Genomic DNA, 21,131 nt, shown 5'->3' on the forward strand with positions numbered 1-21,131 from the left:
AACGTAACTATCCCTGCGGCTTTACTAACTGTACACTCTCATACACAGACGTAGGTGGAGCGAAGGAGGCGACAGAGCGGCTCTGTCAAGAACTTCGTGGAGTCTGTAGTGCCGTGTTTCCTGCTCTTTTTTGGCTTTAAACAAGATACAAATTATTGAGAAACAGCGGGGGATATCGAGGAGCGTGAGCTGGACTTGGACACAGCTATGGACCGTAAGTGAAGCTGCTTTTATTTACTCATCTCAGACACGGGAGGTGAAACTGTACAGGGAGTTGTTTTGCGCACAAGGGAAAGCCCCGCTATCATTGGGTTTTGCGCCAACAGGAGGAGTCTGTTCCCGGATACTAAACTAACGTACAGACAGAAGTTTGACTTAACTTTGGTTTATCGCATACATGTGAGATAGCCGAGAGAAACTTGATGTTTAACTGAATGAATTTCTCAGCGTGTGGACAACTCAACTGGCACGAGCGGAGCGAACCAAACGGTCTCGCGCTGCCAAGAGGCCCGTGGGGTTTGTCCACTTGAGAGATTTCCTTCTAGCCACTGAAACTTCGTTCGGAAGTCTCGCCATTTAATGTTTTTCTGTTTGTAAGTGGAAATGCTCTTTGTGAATCACGCTCTCAAAAGCTTATCAGTCACAGTGAATAGTGTATTTTAAATTCGGCCTGGTTAAAACCACCGTATAACGTTCTTTTCAATAAAAAAGTCTCGTATTTAATTGGGCGACGCTGCTAGCAACCGCCCACACCGGCTTTAATTGACAAAAACGGTTCCGATAGGAAATTGTGGTAATAAGCTCTGTGTTCAGGAGAACACGTGTATGCAGATACTGTGAAGATTTCACAGCCGCCCCCGTTTCTATTTTATTCCATATATACCTTTCCCTTTAGGCTAAACCATAAACAAACGACATTTTATAATGGAGTTCTGTTGACTTCCTATGTTTAGAGTGCAGCCATACTTTATGCAAATGTTATAACCCTTAAAATAGATTATGTTTGTTGATAAGTGTCACTTATCTCTGTCTTGGATGTGGATATTGGCACGACAAACAGCCATCATCTGACTGAGCATCATAAAAAGTATGTCCCTTTGTTCGGTCAGTAAAAATGAAAGTGATTCTAGCAACAGTGTCGAAGACCTCAGGTGTGATGCTCTTAATTCAGTCATTAATGATCTTTCGATCATTGTGGGTATGTGCTTTCACTTTCACATCATCCAGACTCAGTAAGTAGAAAAGACTGTCTTTCACATAAGTGGTCAAAATGCAGTCATTACAGACTTATGTCATCCATTTTTTAAAAATGTTTGTTTGTTATTTTTAGTCTTGACTTTGGGGCTTTAGGCAGCCTCTTCATTCAATATTATTCTGGCATTTTAGGTATGATCAGAACCTAAAAAGCAAGAATAATGTCTTTGGGCTGAAGCTAGAAAGCAAACATGTTACAGCATGGAAAGGACTCTACTCAAGCTTTTGAACTGAACCAGTCCTGCCTGCTGATGGGTGGAGCTTTGATCAACTCATCCAGTGTCACACCTTACTTATTGCCTGAAACTGGAGTGCTCCCTGCACTAAAGGCTTCCAGCAACAAAGCTGGTAACCTGACACCAATATTAAAAGCCCTGCCTGTCATTGTTTGCCTTTTTCTGCACTTCGTCTCCTTCTCGGTAGCTTTGCAGGCAAGTGGTTTATGACAACCAGAGATTATATTTAGCTGGGAGGCCCTTGTATCTCGGCGTCCTTCGACCCCGTTGGACGCTGCACTCTCTTGTAGAATTCCACCCTGACCTCACCACAAATGACAAACTCTGACTAAACCACAAATATGCAACAAATCTGTTTTCTATTATTTTTGTCATCTCCACCACCACTGTGTGCTTCCTCGTGTAAGTCGTAGATGGAAAACCTGCAGTTTTTCTCAATAAGTTGGTTAAATTCCGTTCTTGTTTCTGTTCATCACAGCTGGATATGGATGGAGCCTTACCCCGCTCAACCAGGGTAAGCGCACTTTCCTTTTTAAAAAGAATTACTGATGTTCTCTGCAGTGATTTCATGAGTAAACATTTCTACCCTCGGGTGTAGTGACGATCGATGAGGCTGTATCTGTGTTGACACACGTAAAGCAGTATTTCACAATGAGCACACAATGCCTTTGCTTTCCTCAACAGCTCCCTACATAGAGATTATCGAGCAGCCAAAGCAAAGGGGGATGAGATTTAGGTACAAGTGTGAGGGACGGTCTGCTGGCAGCATTCCCGGAGAAAAAAGTAATGACACCACTAAGACCCACCCAGCAATCAAGGTGTGTTGGTTCATTCGATTCATTAAATATCATTTACGTTACAGATAATATACACATTGGTGAAGATTTAGGTGCATGCAGCCACAGCAACTGTTTCCATAGTGACTCATGTATGTCAACTGTACATTTATAGTGGAGAAGGTCAGTGCTGAAAAAATGCTTTCTCCAGCTGAAACATCTGTTTTTCTTGTTGAATGTTAGGAACACAGACTGTATATGTGTGATGGATGTAGCAAGCCCAATTAAAGGGAGCTAAAATATTTTTTTACACCAGCTGCTAGATTTAAAAGGACAAATACATTTGAATTTCAATAAAACAACACTTCTTACATCTCTTTTCATACAAGAAATCCAATATTGTTCATAAAATACTATCCTTTTTCTAGGATAAGGATAATCAGACATTAGAAGTTTAGTTAAATCACAACAGAATGTACAGGTGTGCATAAGAAGCAGCTGCTTATAGGTGGTTGTTGGTAGAAATTCTCTGCTTTCCCTCATTTCATGTAAAAAAAATATATAATATATATATTTTGTTGATCATTTCAATTGAAAACGTAATTTCCAGAAGAAAACATTTTTCCTACAATATCGGCAAAATTAATTCTGGACTATGAAAGAATGGAGTGATGTTATCAGCTAACGCTAACAAGCTTGGTTTGCAAGTTGCATCTGTTAGTACAAATTCATAAACCCAAACTGAAGAATGGACCTGTTGGATGTGCAGTTAGTGCAGATAACTTATATTAAAAATGCCCTAGAAGGCATCAGTACTATAAACATAGTTGAGATGTCCAGTTCGTTAACTTAAATTAATGGGGTGAAGCATTGCAAACAACTTAGTCATGGACCCTAAAATGAACAGCAGCCCCAGTTACACAAACGTTAGTCTGATGAGTATCAGAACCTGTAATTCTATTCTGCAAGTTGCATGCAGTGAGTTGGTTTAAGCAGTAGACAATGCTGCGGGCTAGAGCAGTCCTCACCTCATCTCAAGTGCCCTTATGGCTGAACCTTCTATCAGTAAAGCTCAGTTTTTTATGGACAGGTGCACAACTACAACGGCCCCCTGCGTGTTCGCATCTCATTGGTGACAAAGAACGCACCCTACAAGCCTCATCCTCATGAGCTGGTTGGAAAAGACTGCAAACATGGCTACTATGAGGCTGACCTGCAGGAGAGACGAATACACAGGTAGGACTAGTTTGAATGTGAAGATAAAATCAGATACTTCAGAGAAACCTAAAAGAAAAACAGCAATACGGAGCGCTATGGTGTCTCGAGGAAAACTACAGTTTCAGGCTAATGCAAATTGGAGTTTTGCAGTGACTGACCTAGATAAGCCCTTGATCGGTTCTGGAAAATGACGTGTGTACTGTCACCTTGGTAAAACTCTTTGCCAGCTTCATGCTGGGTGTCCAGATGAGCAAAAAATTAACAGAATACTTCACAAAAGAGTTAACTTTTCCTCTGTATTACAATCAAAACAAAATTTCCACAAGTTGGAAAAAACCCCCAAATCATTCCCACTTTGGTTCTGAAGTGGAAATAATGACTGTTAAGATATGTTGAAACCTACTGAACCCATATACTTGGCAAGACATGACAGTTTTTTTCTGTCTTTATTGAAACAGTGACAAAAGTCAAACAAAGCACCTTGTACTGCAGACAGATGTGTGCACTGTGATTCAACATGAGCAAGTGCATGCTCTTATGTTAGGCAATTGTTTTCCACACTGAACAATTTATCCTGATTATTGCTCTAGATCACCACACGAGTTATAAAAGGGAAACCGTTACACTGTTATTTCCAATTACAGTCTCCCTGGAGTCTAAATCCATAAAATATCATGTTAAATAACCAAGAAAAGTACATAAAACATCTGTATGCTAGGAACAACTTTTTTTAATTGATAAACTATATTTGACCGTGACTAACAATAATAATAATAATAATACTAATAATAATATTAATGACTTAATTACTAAGTGGTCATTACTTCTTTTTACCCTCTAGAAGGATCAGGTTGGGTTATAATGCAGGCACTGGACACAAGCAGTTCAAACAGAGTCAGGAGTACAGCTAGTATAAAGGAAGATATGGGGTAGAAGTCAAGAACAGCAAATACTTCAGGAAGTAGCAGTGCAATGCCTACTAGTTCATTAACCGAAAAAGTAAACTGGGTCAAAAGATCAGTGAATGTACTGTGTTGCTAGATGTCTAAAAAGTTGTTTTGTTTTTTGTCCGTTCAGTTTTCAGAACCTGGGTATACAGTGTGTGAAGAAGAAGGATGTAAATGAGGCCATCACTTGTAGACTGCAGACAAACAATAACCCCTTTAACAGTAAGTGGCCATAGTTAGAGATGAGTCTCCACCACAGATTTCAGTGACTGGCATATGTTTATGTTAACTGCTTTTGTCCTTAAAGGATATGATAACATCATTTTGGAGGATAATTGTGATCATATGTTTAATTTGGATTACTGACTTCTTCTCATACAACAGCTATGTGTTTACTTCTGTATGGTCAACTCTTAATAAAACAACACTAAGCAAATTCTACTTCATGTTTGTTTATGAGACGATAGCGGGTGGTGGCTGTGTGCTAAACAGTAGTATGACAGGATGCAGTGGTTTGCCTGAGTGTTTTATTGTCTGTTGCGTACCACGCCCTTTTCCTTCTCTTTCTTGGATACAGTTCCTGAGGCTAAGGTGTGGGAGGAAGAGTTTGACCTAAATTCAGTCCGGCTTTGCTTCCAGGCCTCCATAACTCTCTCTACAGGGGAGCTCTATCCTCTGGAGCCTGTTGTATCACAGCCCATCTATGACAACAGTGAGTTGAACACAGCACACGTGAACAGAAATCCATATGCACCACATTAGCTGATACACATATTTCTTATATTTTACTAATATAAGGTAAGCTGCTTACAGTAAGTATTGTACCCTGTAGAGAGGCAAGTATCAGTTTGAGCTCTCTGTACGAGCACGTTCACACGTATAATCACGAATATAAAACTCCTAAACGTCCTGCAGCCTTCCATGCCCTCAGAGATTCTCTGTTCCTCTTTGCAAATTAATGTTTCCTCTCAGTTTGAAGGTATTTACAAGAAATAGACATCACCACAACTCAGATTAGTGAAATTGTCCCATTTATCAGCTGCTCAGATTCACTTGAGAATCAAATAGATACATCTGTCTGTTTCTCCAAGCAGCTGAATAATTAAAGTTTAATGGCAATTGTCTGTGTTTAACAAAAAAAAAAAGTAGACAAAGTAAGCCAAATATAACTGAGACGTTAGCCACCCAAGTATCGGAAGTGCCAGCCAGAGCGGGCCTCACTGTGCATTTAGCATTTGTGTGATATATAAGTGTTGCACTACCATTGTGTTCATCGGCACATAAAGGCTTTTTTTCTGTCTTGCAGGGGCTCCAAACACAGCAGAGCTAAAGATCTGCAGAGTCAACCGCAACTCTGGAAGCTGCAAAGGAGGGGATGAAATCTTTCTGCTGTGTGACAAAGTGCAAAAAGGTACAGTGTTACTGTACAGATACCGAAAGAGCACAGCGGTACCCAGCACAACTAAACCTACACTTTCATACTGAATAATCCATAAATAGAACTCAGGACTGAGTAAGCAGATGTAAAACTTGCAATACATGTAGAGCGGAAACGGTGTAAGTCCTTTACACCCACAGAAGATTGTGTGAGAAGAGAAGAAGTTAGAAGCAAGTGGTCTCAAAATAGACGCATGACTCACTTAATAAAGTATACTATATGAGGTGACTGGGTTTCCATTTTTTACAGCAACTGTCATTGCTAAGTTTCCTTCTTCAAAACAGCAGATGTGCTAATTGTAATGGATATATTAAAAAAGTTTAAAAAAAGGCAGACTACCTGGGATTACACACTAAACTGACCCGTCCTATATCATAATGCAACTTACAAACACGTGTTAGAGATACATACTGAGGCTTTCAGTGCTCATTTCCCCTTTAAGTTACAGCAAGTCCACTTTTTTACTGGACATACGTGGTTAGCCAACCTCAAGCAGAGCAAGACCGTGTCTTCTTAGAGTCAACCTCAGGATATCGTATTCAAATAAAAATTTTCTGTATTTCTTAATCAATCGACTGGTCACAGGGAAAAAATCTGTTATTTCCAGATTAACAAAATCAGCTTTACCCTCTTTCCCCTAAAATAGAGTTTAAAAAAGCTTTTTTATCTGGAAGTTTTACTTCTACCACCGTCTTTACTGTTGCCAAATTATCCGACAGATTCCACTTCAGAGGAACAACTGAGGAATAACACGATTGTGTTTGTCCAAAGCAGTGAGTTTTTGTTGCTGTTCAGATACAGAATAGGCTGCTAGCTGATGGCAGAGTCAACAAAGCTGCCACTGGTTGAACATACGTAGGTCAAATATGCCAATACTGATATGTCTATGCTCAAATTCTCAAGCAATAAACACAGAAATTGTTTGAACATCATAATACAGGTCACGAGTAATACAAAGATTTACTAGTCTCTTTGACCATGTGTGTTACTCCTACGTCTTCTTTGGCATGCTGTGACTTAGATTTTCTAAGTAAATATGTAGTGAACATTAAGCTTATAGACGTTAGACAGCGCAGTCTCAATACTGCCCATTGTACAGTCAATGAGAATATTCTTGAGTGAGTGCACACTGACTGCTAATTTTTCTCTTTCTAATGTCGGGAAACTGAAAACTGAAATTTGTCTGGGCTAACTGTAGATAAGGAAAGATAAATAATGGCTCAGTCTTGAAAGTCGATTGATTAATTACTTTTCTCATTATGAAAGTAACACCAGCAACTCTACAGTGAGAAATTTGTCCTGATGAGATCTTATCAACAAAACAGTCTATCATTCATTCAGACAGCAGCCATTGTTATATTATTTATTTATTGATTTAATATTGTAATATTACATTTGGTGCTGGAAATCCCATGTTTTATGAATTCTTTGGAACCAGATCATTCTATTTTCTAGTCAATGCTTTCCATTAATAGACTTTAAAGCTACATTAATCAAGATATTACACTATAATACACTACACTTACACTTTAATAATTCATCAAAGGACTGTCTTAAATGAGAAAAGGTGTAATTTGCTAGAATAAAGTCTCCATGATGATCAGAGGAAGTATTTTATTGTGTTGGTTTTCCTGTCTGCAAACTTTGAACTCACTGAGGTTGTTTTCAGTTGCAACAGGCAGCAGGTCTCAGCGGCAATGAGAGAAAAGTAGTGACAAGGACTTGATTTAGGTGGACACAAAGATGACTCCAAAGGAGTGCTAATGTTAGCTGCTAGGAAACTGCTGGAGGTGATGATGGAAATATAAAAAAAATGTTTACTGCAGCATCAAGTATGCATTTCGGAAACCTCAGGGTTCAGACTGTGCCTTTGTTCCACATGTGGGATTTCGTTGCATCTCACGGTAGCTGCTGTGTGTAACACAATGCAAAACGGTCACCTAATCTGTTTTTGTACTGAGTAAAAGCTTTCTTCTTCTTCTCATTCTTTTCCAGTTTCCTAAGAACTTAATGAGAAGCTGTAACTGCTGCTGTTTGCACATACTACCTTTGAAAATAGAATTCTATTTTCTCAAGTTTCTGTACAACAGTTTCTTTTAAAGTGATCACTTTATGTTCATTGTGAAAGCCTTTTTTTTTTTCTTCCCTCACTTATCTGCTGCTGTTTGATCATGGCAGGCATATATGCTTTGTATTTTGGATGTGGGTGCTCCCCTGAGTACCATTTGATACATCTTAAACTGCATACACATTGCATCATTGCAAAAAAAGATTGTGAGAAGGCTGAATTTTGTACTAGTTCATCTCTTGGTCCTGCTGTCTCTGGGAGCCTGTCACACAGCTATTTTCACAGTGAGCGGAGCTGTCACATATCTGCTTTGAACATTAAACCCTTTTAGTTTAGGTTTAACAACTGAAGCTGGCTGCGAGCCTTCTAAGTTGTTGTTATACTGGAGTGTTGCGTGGCAGCAAATGTGATGCAACACCCCCGGGGTCTTTTCTCTGTTAATCAAAAACATCAGATCTGCTTTTGCACCGAAGCTGGCGAGTTAGTGCCCGATTATCTGATTATTCTTTTTGAGTTCATCACCAGCTGCAGTATGTTGTTACATTTGCCATTTTCTGTTCCCCTGCAGAGGACATCGAGGTGCGTTTCTTCCAAGACTCCTGGGAGGGGAAGGGCACTTTCTCCCAGGCTGATGTCCACAGGCAGGTGGCCATTGTGTTTCGCACACCGCCCTATCGTGACACTAACCTCACTGAGCCAGTGAGAGTCAAGATGCAGCTCCGGCGGCCCTCTGATCGAGAAGTCAGTGAGCCAATGGACTTCCAGTACCTGCCATCAGATCCAGGTAAAAGACATTATATGCGGGAAAATGTACTGAGTATGTGTATCATTTCTCAAATTTAAACTTTATCATTTCCACCCCTGCAGATGAATACAGGCTGAGTGAGAAGAGAAAGCGGACAGGAGACATATTCCAGAACCTGAAGCTAGGGCCCTTGCTATCTAGTGGTACGTTGATAAGATTTTTTTTTTTTCTGTCAGCTGAGCATAGTGTAATTGGATAATGGTTACACTGTTGTAACTGCACGGTATTATAAACACGTCTTCTGACATTTCAGTGACCACTCCACAAGATAGACAGCACCTAAACCCATCAAGGAGAAAGCTGACAGCCAAGCCTCCACAAGCTGGTGAGTCTGTTTCAGATGTTCCTTCCTTATTTGAACTCATTTGAAGACATACAGACATCTCCTCATCTTCCTTTCTTAAGGCAGTTGAGTCATTAGCGGTGAACTTTGTGTATGTGAAATATGTGAGAAGGATTTTCTGCAGTGAGTTCTCAAATCACTTGTTTGTGTTTGCAGCAGCTGTGGTGCCTACTGGTCCCCTTGGGGCAAAATCACATACCCAATACTTCCAACCTGGCCAGCTATTTTCAGAGCAGACAAAGGTAGAAGCCTCTAACATGTCAGCAGCTCCTACCAACCAGTGGAAGATGACAGGCCTGGGCTCCCAACCAAAAGCAAACCCAGTGTCTAGCTTTTCAATGAACCCATCACCGGCCACCGTCTCCTCTACCATCGCTTCCACTTCCAATCAGGACTACTCAACGGTCAACCTGTCAGATCTTCATGAATTCTTCCCCAACATTTCCTCGACTATCACCCAGCAGGAGCCCTCAGCTTCTCAAATAAACTTGGCCTCCTCACAGACAAGCAACTCCTTCGCCCTCCAGAGCACTCAGTTCCGGGCGGACCCAACACTTGTGGATGACGATATCCCAGATTTCCCTAGCTTCACTGAAGGCCAGGTCCCAGTCAACCTGGACAGCCTCAACATGGATGACTTGGAGGATCTTCTGAACCCCCAGCTTGTTGGTGTAAATCATCCTTCATGTCATCAGACTGGCCCTTCAGCCTCCTCTACCGCTGCCCAGACTAGTGCAGCACCTCAGAACACTTCTGACCCTGCCAGCACTCCAGGAAGCACTTGGATGAATTACCCCAACAGCATCGTGCATCTGCTCCAGAACGAAATCATGACAGACAGCAGACCCAATAACAACCAAATGCTCGAAGACTTCGATGAGTTGATGTCTGCAGATGAGGACCGTCTTATTTCCATTTTTAACAGTGGAAGCCAAGCTGGGTTTGTGTCAGGACACCCGACTTAAAGTTTGTTTCATTTTTCCAAAGACCAGTTGTATCTTCCCCTGTGGCCATCAGGACTAAAACTTCTTTATTATTGTAAGGCAAAAAAGGAAGTAGGCAGGAGACCGAATGTAGCAGCACTGCTCACTGTGGACACACTTCTTAAAATACCAGCAATGACTTTATGGTATTCAGTCTGACGCCTTGCCCAGTCATATAGTTTGTCTGATAAATTACAAAACCCATAATGTAGGTGATCAGATTTCATGCCCTGTGAAACCCATGTCCAGCATCTGTGACTAAATGTTTAGGTCACTGTCAACATATTGATGGTGGAGACAGATTCTCCAGCGAATGTTTTAAGAAGACAGACAGCATGGGTACTTTGATAAAGGTATCCGGTGTGGTGATTATTTTTGGAACATGTTAAGCATGTTTTTGTACTGTTATTTGAACAATTTTGCTAGCTGTAGCCACAAAAATGTGCAGCTTTTCTCTTTTTTTGTCTTTATACAAAAGGGTTCGTATATATGTAATCAGATCTAGAGGTAAGTCTACACAGATTATGTCCGTTCTTAAAAATCATCTCTTTGGATTGCACCGTTGTTTTCTGAAGGTTAACACAAACTATCTGAATGTTCTAGAAACAAAATGAAGGTGTACATTTATCAAACAAGCAACATTACTATATACGTGCTTATACTAGAGATTGTGCTTTTTATCTGGTAATAGTTTCCACTGCTCTGTAATCAGTTTTTCTACACTTATTTTATCAGTAATGGCTGCATTTTAACTCAACTGTTTCAGACTTGCTATACTCTGCAGTAAGGTGCTTTACTGAAATGTAATTATGTTTTTACATGTATTATGAAAGTGGATCGTACTATAATTGTGCTTTTTTTTTTTTTGAGAATGAGACTAACTTTGTCAACATTCAAAACACTGTTTTGGCAATAAATACCACAACGTATAAAGATGATTTTCAAAAGAATATTTTACTTTGCAACTCTGTAACTGTTATACAGTACAAAGGAAAAAAAAATAAAGCCGAACGCAAGAGACAAATGTAAAATAGCAACAAGGAGTGCTTCACTGGATCTTCTGAAAATGTGCATACAAATCAAGGACGTTAGTCTTCTTCCCGTCACTCGAGCCTGTTAGAATCTTGTTAGTACTACTATTCTTGCTTATGTATACAATATTTTCAATACAAAAAAATCAAAGTGTTTCAGGTCATTCAGAAAATTTTACAACACAAAAAGAGACAAATTTAGTGGGGGGGTTTTCTAAAAAAAAAAAAAAAAAGGAAGAACTTGTGATCAGAATTCAACCAATGATGTTCTAAATAGTTGCAGGCAGAGGACTGTACTGTCCAACCCATCTCCTGGGATCATCACGCACCTCTTCACATACTGTTACAGCAAAGCTCCTCTCTTGGTCTGAGTAGCTTATGTTACCTCAAGATTGGTAACTTTGTTGATGATGTGGGAACGCCTGGGCACACACTCCAGGTCGAACTTGCTCTCGTATATGGTGGGGCAAACATTCCAGCGGTTGTTCCGATAGATTCCCAGGTATGTATACACATCTGGCTTGTAGGAGAGAGGGCATTTGACCCCTGTGGCACGAATGACTGAATCCAGCCTTATGACCTCATTCTCATCAGTGAAGTTCTGGTTATAGGCACAAATGACCTGCTTGCCCTCTGCCTTGCGGTCAAATGGGGTGACTTTAACGAGTGAGATCTTGCCATCTAGGGCTGCTCTGGCCACACATTCCCAAGCATGGTCCAACTTGAAACCAGTGTCCAAGTGCATAAGCCACTTGCCTGAGAGTACCCTATGGTTCAGGGCCAGCTCCCTCACTGTCTGGAAGGTGACAGGCCGGGAACTCGCCAAAAGTTTCTCCCAACTCTCCTGGAGTCCTGTGACATCCGCACCACTGGGGCAGTGGTTTGGGCCCACCACAGCAATCCACCCCACAGGGCTGACGCCACCCTCCTCGTCTCCAAATCTGGACACTTGGGAGGGCCGGTTACTCTCCAACCAGCCATCAAACTCGGATCTGGGAGTTCTTCTAGAGTCAAAAACAATCCAGGGGTCCATGTCTGCAGCCATGGCTTCAGCAGCGTAGGTCTCTGCAGCAAAGGGGGTCCTCATCTCGCCATCAACAGGGCCCTCTTCTTCCTCCATAATGGTATAGCAGTTACACGAGTAAACAAGTTCTGAAGCCTTCCTGTTGAGTTGAAGAATGCAGTTATTATTTTTATAAAAACCACTGGTTTAGCCTCTGTGTTAGCTTACAACCCCTTTGCTGTGATTTATTAGCTTACAACCCTGCCAAACTTCGACAGAAGTGGACAACTGAATTGCTTATGAATGCTAATAGCTAGCCTGCTACAACAGCGAAAGTTAGCGTTTCTCTACCACTGATTCTGTTTCACACTAAAGCTGCTATCGACCCCAGTGTACCGCCTACAGCTGACATGTCAAAGAACACGTAGAACAGCTTTCTGACTGCTTTAGCCTTGTTGTAGCTAGCCGACAAGCTAGTCTTTATAAATGTACACGCTCGTCCTTTTAGAGAAACATTAACCATTTCTAGCCAGCTGTTGAATACAACTGACGCTTTAACATTCACAGTTTTCCCATTTAAAACGTAAATAATCGCACGTCGATGTTAAACTTTGAACATAAAGGCTTACTCTACCCGTAGATGTCCAAGTTTGTTGTTCAGTGTTGATCTTCCGCATAAGCACAGCAGCTCCTCCGTATCTAAGAGCCAAAGTCCACTCAGGTGGCTGACAGTTTAACTAATAATTATTTATACATCAATTAAATTTCGTACCTCGTCCACAAATTCGACCGTATGGAACACATGATATAAATATATATTTTTACGTTTTGCTATAACATAATTATAAAAATAAGTTATGTTGTACTAGATTCAGCGACTTTTAAGAAACTTGCATGTTCCTCGGTATGTGTACATGTTAAATATGTAAGTTTCCTACATCAGTGTTTGTGTTTGTTAAGCTTTAAAAAATAAACCTGTTCCATTACTATCGTTAAAGTATTTCGTTTCTTTGCATTTGCGGAACAACATGCGCTCCAACCTGACGGCACGGAGACCCTGCGGAAACAAACTGACCGCACCGAGGAACGAGTGACGAAGACGACGTGCTAACTAGTTAGCCGGATAGCCACCACTATCTGGTGTGTGCGCGGTGGAGGCGAATTTCTGTATGAAATAGAATACGAATATAGCATATATTGTATTTTAGTTTAGTTTAGCCACCCAGGTAATTTAATTATGCCCAGCAAAAAGAAGAAATACAACGCCAGATTTCCTCCGGTAAGTTTAAACTGTGCTGAGCCGGTGTCAAAGCAAGCTAACGTTAGCAAAGTGTAACATGGAAAGCTAAGTTCTGTAACTAGCTTAAGTGGAATTCGGCCTCTTTTGTTGCTTAGAGAGCAGACAAGCCATCTAACACTCGCAAACCATTTAGTTTACAAAGCACGTGCCTTAGTGAAAAGTAGTTGATTTCATGAAGTTAGTGACCAAACATCCCCTATATGTCATTAGTTGGTGGTGTACACACATAGCAGGCGTGCTATTTAAGTTGGTCTACTAATTGACGTTGTTTTTAGCATCTCAAGCTAGGCTAAGCGGCACGCAAATAAATGTGAATAAATCCATTCTTTATTATAATAAGCTGCATAATGTATCTACAATCCTCACACTACGTGACTAGTGTAAAAGGAATGATTGCCGTTACTTTGTGGGGACCTCACATTATTCGATGTGGTGTACTGCAAACTCTTTACTAAGTTGTCCCTGAATTTCAGTGCGTTTTCACTGAAAATGATTTTTTTTTTAAGGAAAAGAAAATTTTAAGCGTTTCTGTAGACACATGCATAAAAATCGACCTTTTCTCATTTCAGGCAAGGATTAAGAAGATTATGCAGACAGATGAAGAAATAGGCAAAGTGGCTGCAGCAGTGCCTGTTATTATATGTATCCTTTCTGCCTGCAGTCGTCACTGTGCAAGTTTTGTCTTGAATGATAAATTGTAAAAGTCAAAGACTGATTAATAATTAGAGAAAAATGCTTCCTCAGTCTGTTGTGTTGTTGTGTCAAGTTGTCTATTATTGCATGTTTGATGATTTTAAAGTTCAAACACACAACTGCTTCACTGTACTTCCCTTATCCAAGATATCAGCGAGAGCCCTGGAGCTTTTTTTGGAGTCGTTGCTTACAAAGGCTTGTCAAGTCACCCAATCTAGGAATGCAAAGACAATGACAACGGCACATCTGTAAGTTCTGTGTTTGTCTTCATTGTGTTGCATTGTGTTGGAGATGAACTTCTTAGGAAGGCAAAGCCATCTGCTGTTCAGATATATGCTGTTCAGGTATATTAGGGTCAGAAAGAGGTAGTTGAAGAAAAGGGGAAAGTTGTTTATATAGAATTGTATTTGTTTTTATTGAGTGTGGCTGAAATGCTGTCAGGCCTTTATTTTCTTTATTTTTAAAGTGGACTCATGGTGAACTTCCAGCTCGATAATTTCATTCTTGGACTTTACTAAAGTAGCTTTGCTTGATTCACATTTAAAAATAACGATTATTCATAATATACACAATACACTTATTTTAAGTCAGTTTTCTTCTGATTAGTTTTAACAGTACAAAGTTCTTTCATCTCATTCAATCAAATTTCACAAAATGGGAATTGTGCAAAATTTCAGGTCTTCACAGTCATTAGTTTACTCAAGAAAATAATCCTCAGTGAAATGTTGAAAATAGGAGTGTTTTTGAATAATTCCCTAGCATAATTTTTTTTCTTTCTCATCTTCCTAAGAAAAAATTGCCTAAAACACTTTAAAGTAGATAATGTCATATTAAAATAGCCCCTCAAAAATGATATTGGAAAATGTCTAAAAACCTGGAAATATCATCCCTTGAAATATTTTTGAGAAAGCTAATAACAGCCAGGACCTGAAACTTTCTACGATTCCTATTTAGGATGTGTATCCTCCACCTGGAATGTTTTTTCAGGTAAGATGGTGAGGTGAGAAAGCATTTGATGAACTGACAAGGACTGGCCCTATACATTGCAAAAAGATAAATAAATAAATAAGTAAGGAAAATTATTATGAGCCGCTTTTGCAAAAAAAATGGCATCCTGTTACACAGCATGATTTACTGTGTGGTGGGAGCCTGATAGTGCTGTGGAGCACATTTGCAGCACATTGCCGAATCCCTTGTATCTGAAAGTATTTCTGGCCTGTGTAAGACAGAGCCCGCCAAAACAATCTTTCCCTGTGACTCAGACTGTATGTGTTGCTAAAATGAGTATGTACACCATTAAGCTTGCTGTCTTTTTGATACGAGCTTACATTTCACTTGGCAAGTAAGGCTGAGGAGAAAACTGTTCATATTTATTCACAGAAAGCAATGCATTGAGCTGGAGCAGCAGTTTGATTTTTTAAAAGACCTTGTTGCAGCGGTGCCAGACATGCAGGGAGAGGGGGAAGAGAACCACACCGAGGGGGGAGGAGAGAAAGTCCCACGAAGGTAATATTTGCTCACACAGACACCCAAACATGTAGAGAAAGAGTCATGATGCTTTGAAAGCGAAGGAGTATTTCACATACACAGTGAAAACACTCCAGGGTGATATGAGGCAGCCAATCCAGCTGCAGATAATTTGGACTTATTTCATTAAGCAGTTTGTAATTCAGTCTGCTCTGATAAGTGCACACACGCACATCGGTTTAAACTAAAAATGATTCGCACGAACAGACAGAATCTGTGCACGTTATCTTTTCCTCTTCTGGAAATGAGCACTGCTGTAAATTGGAACCGACAGCTGCGATATGTCTATAATCCTTGCAGTGTTACCGTACTCCTATGTTCCTTTAGTTTTGTGATTCTAGATTATCTCCCCCAAAATAACAGAAGAAAATGAAAGAGTTGGCCAGAGCAAAAATTAATTATTGAGGAATTGTAGACAAGAAAATGCAGTATTGACTGTCAGATCAGACACCGGCACCACAGCTAATTTGTAGCGGAGAGCTTGGCGGGCAATTAGACATGAATTAAATGAGTAAGAGAAGGCTTCTTTTCTCTGAAGACTGCGGCTGATTGGATTCAGATTCAATTCAAAGTGGTCGTAAAACTTGTAATGTTTAGACATTTGGTGTCAGCAAGTGCCTCAGAGTAATTTTCACCAGCAGTATGCGTCACACTGTTCTCCTCTGGAGTTATCTTAAAGTTGCAAGGAGAGGATTTCTGCTTTTAAAAAAGCCACATGTGTTTGTAAGCAGTTGAAAAGTCATTAGATACTATGTTTTTCATTTAAAACATTTTTGTGCACTAAGTTAAACAAATGATTTCTGGTTCCCTCGTCCATAATAGCCCAAGTGTATGTTCTGTTCCATGTGTTGTCTCGTAAACGTTCTTTTGAAACTTTAAACTACTATCACATTTCCTTACACGGTTATTCTTTTTTCTTCCTCAGAGGTCGAAAACCAGGGTCTGGTCGCAAGAATGGAGGTGCTGGCGCCAAAGGCAAGGACAAGAAGTTATCTGGAACAGAGTCGGAGCAGGAGGTGTGAGATGATTTACATGTAGAGGCCTGAACCTGTCTATTGTGTTTGTCTGTATGAGGGGAGACGACTCACTGTTGTCTTCCTTGTGATGGAAACAGGACGACAGTGAAGACAGCGAGACAGACGGAGACGACGAGGACGGCTCTCAGTCCAGCACACATCTGCAGGCTCCATCCAGGTTCCACAGGTTTGTGTCCAGATCCACATGAGACGGTGTGTCTGGAAATATCCTCCCAGACTGCAGACTCGGAGAGAGGGAGGGCGTGTTTTTTTGTTTTTGTTTTTTAAACTCTTGCACTGCTCTTCCCTCTGCAAAACAGACTCTCTGATACCAAGATGTAAAGTGATTTACAGCATATGACAAAGGAGGTAGAAGCCCAGAAAATGGTATAGAATTCATGAGAACTGCTGAATCATTATAAACAACCCACACACATTTGAGCCATTCAAACACTACATGATACCCACAAGAGGGCAAACCGATACAGCAAAAGGTGCAAGTAGTTACTTACGCACATTTAGTCCAACATAAACATGTCTACATACCTACACATTACAGAATAAACTAAACAAGTTAGGTCTGGCACCCTGAGTGAGCTCTGCTATGGAACAACATGGAGTGGTGTGGACTGGCATTTATACAGTACATTTCTAGTTTTCAGTATTCTGAGTATTCAAAGCTCTTCAGAATACCGTCCCCATTTATTCTATACTAGCACACTTTCACCAATTTATCTACACTCAAGCTGTGAGACAACACAGCTGGCAGAATTAGCACTTTAAGTTGATTCTTATATCATCTGATAAAATCATTGCAAAAACAGAAGACTCATCTAATCATGGAACAACAATTAAAAAATTCCATGGATATGAATTTGGGAAATGATTAGCAGGGACCTGACGTGTATGAGGCTTTTCCCACTAGCCAAATCACAAGACTTATGCTTCAACCATTCACTCGGTGCAGTTAGGGTTACACTTTTCTGCAGTCTGCTGATTACAGAGCTTGAAGAGCAAATTACTCTTTGTGATTCTGATTTACTTGAGAACTGAGGTTGTGATATTGAAAATGGTAATAAAAACGGTAAATAACCATATAGTGTACTTGGAAAAGTAACCAAGAATGTAGGAAATGTGTTTTATTTCAGTCTTTATTAATTTGGTCAAATTTGCCAACACAGAATAGAATTAAGAGGCTTGTGGAGTCTGGGATGTCTGCAGTACTGTTCCAAGTATTTTCTATTGCTATATTCCATTATTGCACTGTTACAAGCAGATATAATAATATTCAAAACCCAATATGACACCCCCCCTCATATACAACTCTACACTCACGTGCCAGTTTATTAGATACAAATGACTGGGTTGAACCCCATTTTTCCTTCAGATCAGTCTAAATTCTTTGTGGCGTAGATTCATCAAAATGCTGGAAGCATTCTTGAGATTTTAGTCCATACTGACATCAAAGAATGATACCGACTTTGCAGATTTGGCTCTATATCCGTGATCTTCCATTCCCCCACATCCACTGGCAGTGACTGTAGAGGCCATTTGAGTACACTGGACTCATTGTCATGTTCAAGAATCCAGTTTGAGATGATTTGAGCTTTGTGACATGCTGCGTTGTTCTGCTGGAAGCAGCCATCAGAAATGGGTACGCTGTGACCATAAAGGGATGGACATGCTTAGTGACAATACTCTAGTAATGACGCTCAGTTGGTACTAAGGAGCACAAAGTGTACCAATATAATACCCCCCACCCATACAAAAATGGCACCAGAATGAACTTTAGATACAAGCCAGGATGCTTTCATGTTGTTTACACCAAATTCTGACTCTGCCATCCAAATATCACAGCAGAAATCAAGACTGATCAGGGCAATGTTTTTCCATTTGTATTGTACAATTTTGTTGAGCCTGTGTGAAATGTAGCCTCAGTTTCCTTTTCTAGCTGACAGCACCTGGTGTGGTCTTCTGCTGTAGCCCATCTGCTTCAAGGTTTGATGTGTTGTGCATTCAGAGATGTCCGCTCAAATAACGAGTGGTTATTTGAGCTGTTGTTGCTTCTTATCAGCTCAAAGCAGTCTGCCCCTTATCCTCTGACTAAGACATTTTCGTCCAGTGAACTGCCTGCAAACTGGACAGCTTCTAATTATGGACTGTTCGCTGTAAACTCGGAGAGAATTGTGCAGGAAAAGCCCAGTAGATCAGCAATTTCTCACTAGGCTAGGTTTTTCACTTGACTGGGATGACATTTTAAGACTTGTCTGAAGAAGCACTAATTGGTTGGTAATTACATCAGCAGCAAATCGAGTTCAAAGCTGTCTTATCTCAAGAAATAAACACTCAATTTACTTTACATAATCTTTCAGCTCTGTTTTCGTGTTGTGCCTCCCATTAAGGTGCTGCTATTTGTCTTTTCATTTGTAAGAAAATCTCCAGACAAGCAAACTTTTTTTCTCTCTCAAAAAGTTATATAGTCTCACATTAAGAGCACATAAAGGCATATTTCTATATGACTGGTAACTGCAGCCTGTTAAGAGAGAAATCTGGTGGCTGACATTATGCCAAAAACAGGAAGAGGGCGCTCTTTTCCTACTAGAATCAATAGCCAAACCTTTGCTGGCCTCAAGTTGAGTAAGTTGTACCTGGAGTTCCCTGTAAATATCAAGATTCATTTTGGATATTTAACTCTAAAAATAGTCCATTATTTTTAGTGCACAGTTAATTTGACTAATAATGTTTAAATTTAAAAGGTAGCTTGTGCATAAAATGCACTTGGTTTGACATGACTCCTCAGAGGTTAACACCTGTTCCTGTGCCCCCACAGCTCCAACGCTCCCCCTCAGTATATGCACATGGCCAACATGGTCCCAATGGGCAACATGGCTCCGACGCAACCCCCGGGCACCGTGGCCTTCGCCCCACACGCCTCCATGATGAGCATGGCTCCACCTCCCACAGTCCCTGCACCGCACAAGAACGGGGACGACGACGACGATGAAGATTATGACTCTTAGCTCGTTCTCAGCGCTACACTCACACACTCTCTCATTCTCTTCTAACACACACACACACTCAATGTTATTTTTCAAATTCTTAAGTTGTTTTTCTGGCAGCTGCTGTAAGCAGAGGAGAGAGAGAGACTCTTCATTGCAGCCTGCTGACCAAAACGCCCTTGACGGCCAGCTATAAGAGCCACCACCACCGCGAGAGACACAAAGCCTGTACATTATGTGTTTTAATTTTCTTTTTCTTCTTTTTTTTTTTTTTAAAGAAACTTTTATTTTATTGTAGAGAAGAATCCAACGAGGATCTTTTTTAACAAGTCAGTCCCTCGATTTTTGACTAGGAAAAATGGCGGTCGTCACCGTTTTTGCAGACACGACAAGCTTGGGCCTCGCAGCTTTTTCTTTTCTTTCTCTTTTCTTTTGGGAACTTTTTTTCCTCAGTTTCCTGTTGTAGACCTGAACATATCAGTCGTTGTCACTCAGATCCTCAGGGTGGCTGAAAGAATCCGTACATAGTAGTTGTTGAAGCTTTCTTTCAAGGCAACAGCACGGTATTTGGAAGGTGATCATCGGAGAGGTTGGTGTCTCACTGCTGAAGTGTTATGACTATGTTATAGATTGGCTGTGATATACAGCTTTTAAGCTGTGAGCTGTACTTCCCGGCTTTGTCACGACTTGCAGCCCAATTCTCCGGCTGTAACATAAATAAGGAAGCAGGTGTATTTTTTACTATACGTTAGCTAGCTACAACTTTTTTTTTTCTCCCCCCCCAAATGAGTTTCTATTTTTAAGTCGCGTTTTTATCAAGAGAACTGTAAACCTCCACAGCTCTGAAGTCAATCATATCAGCAGGTTAATGAGTTATTGATTATTTGTTGTTCATGACCCTGGCAGAGGTCTGTTACTTTGGCAATTGGATCTTGTTATTATTATTATTACTTTACACGACCATTTAATACCCCTAAATTGCCCATCTGAAGTATATTGTGACTCTTGGACCATATGTTTGTTTTTAAAATCTTTTTTCCTCTATTGTCCTCTCTCATTTCTGTTCTGGCCTCTCCTCCAATTTTGAGTAACTTGCTCCTTTATCCTGACTGTTTTCCTCCCCTTTTTAGATTCTTTTAAATGTGTTGATTGGAAGCAGAGTTGGGGCACCCGTTTATGTGTCAGTCTCAGTATGAAATGGTCGCAAACAGACAGTTGGCACTGTATTGTAAACTTTTAACATTCTTTTTATTTTGTATGTAAAATAAAGTTCATATTTCAATTAAAATGGTCCTTGTATTGGTTTTATTTCTGCATTGGAATTGAGAGCTTGAAATACTTTCCATATTCAATATCGGCTTAAAGGCAAAACCAAAGTACACTTCCTAATATTTCAAAAGCCCTCCACTGTAATTTTTTACCTTCATGGGTGTGGAGTACATCCTTGGTAGTTCCAACTCCTTGCGCTTTGGAATTCTCTGCATTTTCTAATGT

The 21,131-nt window shown here is 40.3% G+C and overlaps 3 protein-coding genes across 5 annotated transcripts; 2 read left to right on the forward strand and 1 right to left on the reverse strand.

Annotated features, from left to right (window-relative positions):
• The first annotated feature begins 4 nt into the window (after positions 1–4).
• Positions 5–10,449, forward strand: rela (v-rel avian reticuloendotheliosis viral oncogene homolog A). 2 transcript variants are annotated; one of them, XM_025905614.1, is made up of 11 exons: positions 5–214; positions 1,969–2,004; positions 2,175–2,308; positions 3,357–3,502; positions 4,562–4,653; positions 5,009–5,143; positions 5,738–5,842; positions 8,506–8,721; positions 8,805–8,885; positions 8,996–9,067; positions 9,245–10,449. In XM_025905614.1, the coding sequence occupies exons 1-11, from the start codon at positions 208–210 to the stop codon at positions 10,048–10,050; spliced, it is 1,830 nt and encodes a 609-aa protein (XP_025761399.1). In that variant the 5' UTR covers positions 5–207; the 3' UTR covers positions 10,051–10,449. The 2 variants fall into 2 exon arrangements, with proteins under 2 accessions (XP_025761399.1, XP_025761398.1); XM_025905613.1 differs by having other exon boundaries at positions 6–214; positions 9,242–10,449.
• Positions 10,450–11,003: 554 nt separating this feature from the next.
• lg3h11orf68 (linkage group 3 C11orf68 homolog) lies at positions 11,004–12,890 on the reverse strand. Of its 2 annotated transcripts, none has more exons than XM_003458177.5 (2): positions 12,737–12,890; positions 11,004–12,262 (listed from the first exon to the last, which is right to left on the reverse strand). In XM_003458177.5, the coding sequence occupies exon 2, from the start codon at positions 12,217–12,219 to the stop codon at positions 11,476–11,478; it is 744 nt and encodes a 247-aa protein (XP_003458225.1). In that variant the 5' UTR covers positions 12,220–12,262; positions 12,737–12,890; the 3' UTR covers positions 11,004–11,475. The 2 variants fall into 2 exon arrangements, with proteins under 2 accessions (XP_003458225.1, XP_025761400.1); XM_025905615.1 differs by having other exon boundaries at positions 12,732–12,862.
• Positions 12,891–13,191: 301 nt separating this feature from the next.
• Positions 13,192–20,605, forward strand: drap1 (DR1-associated protein 1 (negative cofactor 2 alpha)). Its single transcript, XM_003458178.5, has 7 exons — positions 13,192–13,381; positions 13,972–14,044; positions 14,250–14,343; positions 15,476–15,601; positions 16,548–16,638; positions 16,737–16,825; positions 19,469–20,605. Exons 1-7 carry the CDS (start codon positions 13,340–13,342, stop codon positions 19,656–19,658), a joined length of 705 nt encoding a protein of 234 aa, XP_003458226.1. The 5' UTR covers positions 13,192–13,339; the 3' UTR covers positions 19,659–20,605.
• Positions 20,606–21,131: the final 526 nt, after the last annotated feature.

This window comes from Oreochromis niloticus, linkage group LG3 (assembly GCF_001858045.2).
Source record: "Oreochromis niloticus isolate F11D_XX linkage group LG3, O_niloticus_UMD_NMBU, whole genome shotgun sequence".
In the NCBI taxonomy this organism is placed as follows: Eukaryota; Metazoa; Chordata; class Actinopteri; order Cichliformes; family Cichlidae; genus Oreochromis; species Oreochromis niloticus.